The 8,402-nt window shown below is 40.6% G+C and overlaps 1 protein-coding gene across 2 annotated transcripts in view; it reads left to right on the plus strand.

The window, feature by feature from the left end:
• Positions 1-8,011, plus strand: part of LOC115206394 (CD166 antigen homolog A) — a 62,316-nt gene extending 54,305 nt beyond the window's left edge. For both annotated transcript variants that reach the window (XM_029773305.1, XM_029773306.1), the window contains 3 exons: positions 6,146-6,257; positions 6,367-6,516; positions 6,628-8,011. In XM_029773305.1, the coding sequence (XP_029629165.1) occupies positions 6,146-6,257; positions 6,367-6,481 (227 nt within the window). In that variant the 3' untranslated portion in view covers positions 6,482-6,516; positions 6,628-8,011. The remainder of the gene's footprint in view (positions 1-6,145; positions 6,258-6,366; positions 6,517-6,627) is intronic.
• The last annotated feature ends 391 nt before the right edge of the window (positions 8,012-8,402 follow it).

An 8,402-nucleotide genomic window follows, 5' to 3' on the forward strand; every position in this document is an offset into this window, starting at 1 on the left:
ACTATACATTCATGTACATACTACCTCAATTGTCCCGACCAACCAGTAGCCCCCGCACATTGGCCAATCGGGCTATCTGCATTGTGTCCCATCACCCGCCAACCCCTCTTTTTACGCTACTGCTACTCTCTGTTCATCATATATGCATAGTCACTTGAACCATACCCACATGTACATACTACCTCAATAAGCCTGACTAACCGGTGTCTGTATATAGCCTTGCTACTCTCATTTTCAAATGACTTTTTACTGTTGTTTTATTTCTTTACTTAACCTACACACACACACACACACACACACACACACATACCTTTTTTTCACACTATTGGTTAGAGCCTGTAAGTAAGCATTTCACTGTAAGGTCTACACCTGTTGTATTCGGCGCACGTGACAAATAAACGTTGATTTGACTTGATTTGATTTGTCAAATAACAAACATGTAGATGATTACCTCTTGGATTACATTTAAAAAGGATGTTTGCGAAAACATACATTATGACACCTTTCTATTTTCTTAATGACATTTAATTCAGCAATAAAGGCATGTTTAACTCCATTGGTCCTAGGACTCCCACAGTGAAAAAGCTGAAATTCACTGCTTTCATTAATCTGCTTGCACTGCCCTCATATTTATCCTCACATTGAAGTGTTTTACCATTTTCTTTTCAGGACAACCATGGCTACAGGTAGAACACAAAACAATGGCTTGTGAGCGTCATAGAGCAAAAGGTGTTAGTGAGAGTCTCAACCAGTGGAGGCTGCTGAGGGGGAGGACAGCTCATAATAAGGACTGGATCGGAGCTAATGAAACGGCATCAAGCACATGTAAACCATGATACCATTCCACCGATTCCGCTCCAGCCATTACCACAAGCTTGTCCTCCCCAATGAAGGTGCCACCATTCTCCTGTGGTCTGTATAGATGGGTCATAATAGTTTGTAGCTCAAACCGTTCTGACTTTACAGACGGTTTTGTGAGAAGAACCACTTTTGGGATCTGCCCTTGTTTCACAAAGACCGTTCCAGCACAGTCCCTGTTAATTACACACACTAATGGTTAGTATCAGTGGATGCAAAATAAATAGAAGAATCTAATGCAGCAGTAGTCTGGAGCTCAAACACACAATGTTTTAAAGGGGTTAGAAGTCCAAAATGAACCGGCGTGACCATGGGACTCAAGTTAAGTTTGTTCCACCTGAGCATTTTACTTGCCATTACTGTGAGATGTTGTTGTTGTTTATCAACCTTAGTTGAATGCACTGACTGTAAGTTGCTGTGGATATCAGAAGTCTGCTGGCACAATCAAATCTAATTGTATTGGTCACATACACATGGTTAGCAGATGTTAATGCAAGTGTAGCAAAATGCTTGTGCTTCTACAGTCGTGGCCAAAAGTTTTGAGAATGACACAAATATTAATTTTCACAAAGTCTGCTGCCTCAGTTTGTATGATGGCAGTTTGCATATACTCTAGAATGTTATAAAGAGTGATCAGAAGAATTGCAATTAGTTGCAAAGTCCCTCTTTGCCATGCAAATGAACTGAATCCCCAAAAAAACATTTCCACAAAATTTCAGCCCTGCCACAAAAGGACCAGCTGACATGTCAGTGATTCTCTCGTTAACACAGGTGTGAGTGTTGACGAGGACAAGGCTGGAGATCACTCTGTCATGCTGATTGAGTTCGAATAACAGACTGGAAGCTTCAAAAAGAGGATGGTGCTTGGAATCATTGTTCTTCCTCTGTCAACCATGGTTACCTGCAAGGAAACACGTGCCATCATCATTGCTTTGCACAAAAATGGCTTCACAGGCAAGGATATTGCTGCCAGTAAGATTGCACCTAAATCAACCATTTATCAGATCATCAAGAACTTCAAGGGGAGCGGTTCAATTGTTGTGAAGAAGGCTTCATAGCGCCCAAGAAAGTCCAGCCAGCGCCAGGACCGTCTCCTAAAGTTGATTCAGCTGCGGGATCGGGGCACCACCAGTACAGAGCTTGCTCAGGAATGGCAGCAGGCAGGTGTGAGTGCATCTGCACACACAGTGAGGCGAAGACTTTTGGAGGATGGCCTGGTGTCAAGAAGGGCAGCAAAGAAGCCACTTCTCTCCAGGAAAAACATCAGGGACAGACTGATATTCTGCAAAAGGTACAGGGATTGGACTGCTGAGGACTGGGGTAAAGTTGTTTTCTCTGATGTATCCCCTTTCCGGTTGTTTGGGGCATCCGGAAAAAACCTTGTCCGGAGAAGACAAGGTGAGCGCTACCATCAGTCCTGTGTCATGCCAACAGTAAAGCATCCTGAGACCATTCATGTGTGGGGTTGCTTCTCAGCCAAGGGAGTGGGCTCACTCACAATTTTGCCTAAGAACACAGCCATAAATAAATAATGGTACCAACACATCCTCCGAGAGCAACTTCTCCCAACCATCCAGGAACAGTTTGGTGACGAACAATGCCTTTTCCAGCATGATGGAGCACCTTGCCATAAGGTAAAAGTGAAAACTAAGTGGCTCGGGGAACAAAACATCAATATTGTGGGTCCATGGCCAGGAAACTCCCCAGACCTTAATCCCATTGAGAACTTGTGGTCAATCCTCAAGAGGCGGGTGGACAAACAAAACCCACAATTTCTGACAAACTCCAAGCATTGATTATGCAAGAATGGGCTGCCATCAGTCAGGATGTGGCCCAGAAGTTAATTGACAGCATGCCAGGGCGGATTGCAGAGGTCTTGAAAAAGAAGGGCCAACACTGCAAATATTGACTCTTTGCATCAACTTCCCTGTAGCTCAGTTGGTAGAGCATGGTGTTTGCAACACCAGGGTTGTGGGTTCGATTCCCACGGGGGGCCAGCACAGAAAAAAATGTATGAAATTGTATGAAATGTATGCATTCACTACTGTAAGTCGCTCTGGATAAGAGCGTCTGCTAAATGACTAAAATGTAAAATGTAACTTCCTGTAATTGTCAATAAAAGCCTTTGACACTTATGAAATGCTTGTAATTATACTTCAGTATTCCATAGTAACATCTGACAAAAATATCTAAAGACACTGAAGCAGGAAACGTTGTGGAAATTAATATTTGTGTCATTCTCAAAACTTTTGTCCACGACTGTACATATAAATATATGGATGAGCGATGGCCGAGTGGCATAGGCAAGGTGCAATAGATGGTATAAAATACAGTATATACAGTACATATGATATGAGTAATGTAAGATATGTAAACATTATTAACCTCTCTGGTATCATTGGGATGCTATAGTCCCACCTCGACAACAGCCAGTGAAATTGCAGGGCGCCAAATTCAAACAACAGAAGTCCCATAATTAAAATTCCTCAAACATACAAGTATTATACACCATTTTAAAGATACACTTCTTGTTAATTCAACCACAGTGTCCGATTTCAAAAAGGCTTTACGGCGAAAGCACACCATGCGATTATGTTAGGACAGCGCCTAGCCACAAGAAACCATACAGACATTTTCCAGCCAAGGAGAGGACTCACAAAAGTCAGAAATAGTGATTAAATGAATCACTAACCTTTGATGATCTTCATCTGGTGGCACTCCCAGGACTCCATGTTACACAATAAATGTTCGTTTTGTTCAATAAAGTCCCTTTTTATGTCCAAAAACCTGTTTAAATTGGCGCGTTATGTTCAGTAATGCATTGTCTCAAATAACAACTGGTGAAATTGCAGAGAGCCAAATCAAATTACAGAAATACTCATTATAAACATTGACGAAAGATACAAGTGTTATACATAGGATTAAAGATAAACGTCTTGTTAATCCAGCCGCTGTGTCAGATTTCAAAAAGGCTTTACGGCAAAAGCACACCATGCGATTATGTTAGGACAACGCCTAGCCACAAAACACCATACAGACATTTTCCAGCCAAGGAGAGGACTCACAAAAGTCAGAAATGGCGATTAAATTAATCACTTACCTTTAATGATCTTCATCTGGTGGCACTCCGAGGACTCCATGTTACCCAATAAATGTTTGTTTTGTTTGATAATGTCCCTCTTTATGTCCAAAAACCTCAGTTTTGTTGCTGCGTTTAGTTCAGTAATCCAAAGGCACAACGCGCGCTCTCAATATCTAGACGAAAAGTCTAAAAAGTACAATAAAAGTTCGTAGAAACATGTCAAAAGATGTTTAAAATCAATCCTCAGGTTGTTTTTGTCATAAATAATCAATAATATTTCAAACGGACAAAAGCTTCATCAATAGAAAAGGAGAAACAAGAAAGGTGCGCTCCCGATCACGCGCTGGACTAATGTCTGGAAATTTCCACTGTCCACTCATTGAAAGTGCTGTATCTTCCTAATTTTTCTGAGTAAAAGCCTGAAACAATGCCTAAAGACTAGCCACATGTAGAAGAAGCCATAGAGATCGTGAACAGGGTCCTAAGTCTTTGTATGGTGGATAGGCTTTCAATGGAATAACAGCCTTTCAAAATAATAGTACTTCCTGGATGGATTTTCCTCAGGTTTTTGCCTGCCATATCAGTACTCACAGACATTATTTGAACAGTTTTTGAAACGTTAGAGTGTTTTCTATCCAAATCTACCAATTATATGCATATCCTTTAATTTGGGCACGCTTTTCATCCAAAATTCCGAATGCTGCCCCCTACCCTAGTGAAGTTAATGTGGCTTTGTTTAAAGTGACTAGTGATCCATTTATTAAATTGGCCAGTGATTGGGTCTCAGTGTAGGCAGCAGCCACTCTCAGTTAGTGATTGCTGTTTAGCAGTCTGATGACCTTGAGATAGAAGATGTTTTTCAGTCTCTCGGTCCCAGCTTTGATGCACCTGTACAGACCTCGCCTTCTGGATGGTAGTGGTGTGAACAGGCAGTGGCTCGGGTGGTTGTTGTCCTTGATCTTTTTGGCCTTCCTGTGACATTGGGTGCTGTAGGTGTCACGGAAGGAAGGTAGTTTGCCCTCGGTGATGCGTTGTGCAGACCGCACCACCCTCTGGAGAGCCTTGCGGTTGAAGGCGGTGCAGTTGCCGTACCAGGCTGTGATACAGCCCGACAGAATGCTCTCGATTGTGCATCTGTAAAAGTTTGTCAGGGTTTTAGGTGACAAGCCAAATTTCTTCAGCCTCCTACTGTCTGTGTGGGTGGACCATTTCAGTTTGTCTGTGATATGTACGCCAAGGAACTTAACTTTACACCTTCTCCGCTGCTGTCCCTTCCATGTGGATAGGGGGTGCTCCCTCTGCTGTTTCCTGAAGTCCATGATCATCTCCTTTGTTTTGTTGACTTAGAATGAGAGGTTGTTTTCCTGACACCACACTCCCGAGTGCCCTCACCTCCTACCTAGGCTGTCTTGTGGTTGTTGGTAATCAAGCCCACTACTGTTGTGTCGTCTGCAAACTTGATGATTGAGTTGGAGGCGTGCATGGCCTACACAGTCGTGGGTGAACAGGGAGTACGGGGGGGGGGGGGGGGGGGGGGGGGGGGGGGGTCAGCATCAGTGTTGAGGGTAAGCGAAGTGGAGATGTTGTTTCCTACCTTCACCACCTGGGGGTGGCCGGTCAGAAAGTCCAGGACCCAATTGCACAGGGCGGGGTTGAGACCCAGGGCCTCCAGCTTTATGATGAGCTTGGAGGGTACTTTGGTGTTGAATGCTGAGCTGTAGTCAATGAACAGCATTCTTACATAGGTATTGTGATAAGAGAGTCTGTTAAATGACCAAAAATAAATATTTTGCAAGTGTTCATTTTACATTTACATTTAGGTCATTTATCAGACACTCTTGTCACACCATTGTGCCAGCAGACTCCTGATACCAATGTAGGGTGAAAGGGGGACACAACATTGTGGGCCGCTATTAAAAAAAATGGTATAGAAATATATTTTGTATTTGATTTATTTTTGGAAAAGAATTACATGCCCAGAAAGTATATTGTTACCAAATACATTGGATGAAGTAGTTCAGGCCGGCGAAATACAAATGACTAAATACTCAAAAGAAATTGAAATAAAGGAGTACATTCAGAAAGTAGCCTACCCAACCCTGTTTATGCAGACATGTACGGAAATGTATTTTTTGCAGTCTGGTCATTTGCAGAATGTTCTCTCCTAGTTTCTGATGTTTCTCCTCTCTCTCTGTGCCTTTACAGACTCATCAGATGAGGGTGACACGACAAAGTTGGTGGTGGGAGTTATTGTGGGTCTGCTCCTGGCCACTGTAGTTGTGGGTCTAGCATACTGGCTGTACATGAAGAAATCCAAGTAAGTGCATCAATTCAAAATGCCATTCGTATATAGCATGTTATGGTGATATATGTATTATTATTGGAGGGCTGTGATTAGTGTTAAACAATCTGATTTGTGTTAAAAGGCAAGGCAGCTGGAAGACCGGTGAGAAGGAGGATGGATCCACTGAGGAGAGCAAGAAACTGGAGGAGAAAATAGAAGAGAAGCTGGAGGAGAACAGCCAGAAAGTTGAGGTGTAAAGAAAATAAATGTTTAAAGAATGAGAGAAAAAAAGGTAAAGAACTTGTTTTGAAAAACACATCTACTACTGTATATTACAATATTTGCTACTTATGTTTTAGATTAAAATATGCCGTTAACATCATCACTTTTTATTTTTCTGCAGTGTGGAAGCAGCAACTAGAAGATTTTGCACACTTCTGTTAAAATTTGAAAGGGGGCATTGAATTGGAGGAAGACTATTTGGATTCGGACTTATACACAAAACTTTGTTTCCTCTCAATATTGAATGAAAAAAACTGGCAAAATGAACGGATATGTTTTGTACATAAGCCTAAATTGTCTACACTCTAGATAAAATGCATTAACCTTCCTACTATAATAGTTTTTGTTTCAAGTGTTGGTTAAGAGGGATTTGGTCAAATTGAGAAAAATTACAATTGGAGTGTTTGGCTTGGATTTAATTAACATTATTGCTGGTAGAATTATTACTGGACCAGTTGCCTTTTCTGTAAGGATGTGTACATTGGCCTATACCTCCCTGACTCTCAATGCATCCCGAAGAGCTGAAGGTCTTCACCGCAGTTACGTCTCAGTTCCATATCATCAAAACAACCAAACACCCATCAACACAACCACAGTCAGTGCATTTTGTCCGTTTTTAATGGCACATACACTGCCATTTTTTGTAGTCTCCATTAGGAAAATAAATTGTAGAAAATGTTAATGAAAGGGCTAAGGGTATAGGCTACATAAACAGCTTTGGGTGTTGTAAGGTAATATGAGTTAAGCATTATACCAAGATGCATCGCCTTGCATTGCAGGAAGTAAAGGATCTGTTGTACAAATTATTTCATGACATGTTTCATGGTTCCTGTTTATTTATTTTTTTAAATTTACCATCAAAAGTATCAGGAGATTGAGTGATGCTGTTAGGCATCCATTACACTCTTACCATCTGTTTGTGTATTAGTGGGTTGTGTTTAGTTTGAACATAACCACTACATTACAGAATATGTCTTATCTCAGTTGTGTTCATAGTGTTTATTTCTGTGCTTTCATGTCATTTTTTTATGTGGAAAGAGACAAGTTGTCCAGCAGTTGTATACTTCACAACTTAGGTCAGGGTTAGGAGCAGCATTTAATGAACCTGTAAATATATCAGATCTGGATGTAATTGTGATTTGTTTAGGTTATTTTTCGCTATTTATATTGTTCAAGATTACACAGTTAGCATCTCTGTTAGGTATATTCAATTATTCTCACAAATTCCACCACTTAGTTTTAAAGGTACTGAACAATTGATAGTACTTTCTTGCAGGTATTTGACAATAATAATTATAATGTAAGCCTTCTGTGGATTTCTATGAGACTTACCACATGATATCTCATACTGTCAGTTGGATGTTTGTTTCTTACTTTGTAGTTAATCTGAAACCATCAAATTGGAAATAAGACCAAAGAGGGTAAATGTTGCCATGCAAGTATTGTAAATACTGGCTTTTGTTTTTGTACTTTTGTTTAAAATAAAGTGTAGCCTACATTTTGAAGAAAGTTGTTAAAGAATGTTTTGTTGGCTCTGTCATTCTACTCACAATACATCCTAAAAATGATCGCCCTTCGGTCATCATTGAGAATAGGTATATATACACACCAAATCCCAGAGAATCAATCTCTATTCATCCCTATCATCCATAAATCCATATTTTACAATTGGACCACTATTGAGCATTCCTCAACACTAATAGCATGACTCTGATAAATCAATATAGAATCAGAATCATACAAGACCATGATAATCAGAAATCCAGAACTGCACATAGAAAGGATGTATGCTGCCATCCATTGGCCAAAGAACATAGCACATGGATTTGCTTCATCATCATTCAGAGATCAAAAATGTTACAAATAAGATCCCACTTGGATATTTAAATCAGGTTA

Source organism: Salmo trutta, chromosome 13, assembly GCF_901001165.1.
Source record: "Salmo trutta chromosome 13, fSalTru1.1, whole genome shotgun sequence".
NCBI lineage: Eukaryota > Metazoa > Chordata > Actinopteri > Salmoniformes > Salmonidae > Salmo > Salmo trutta.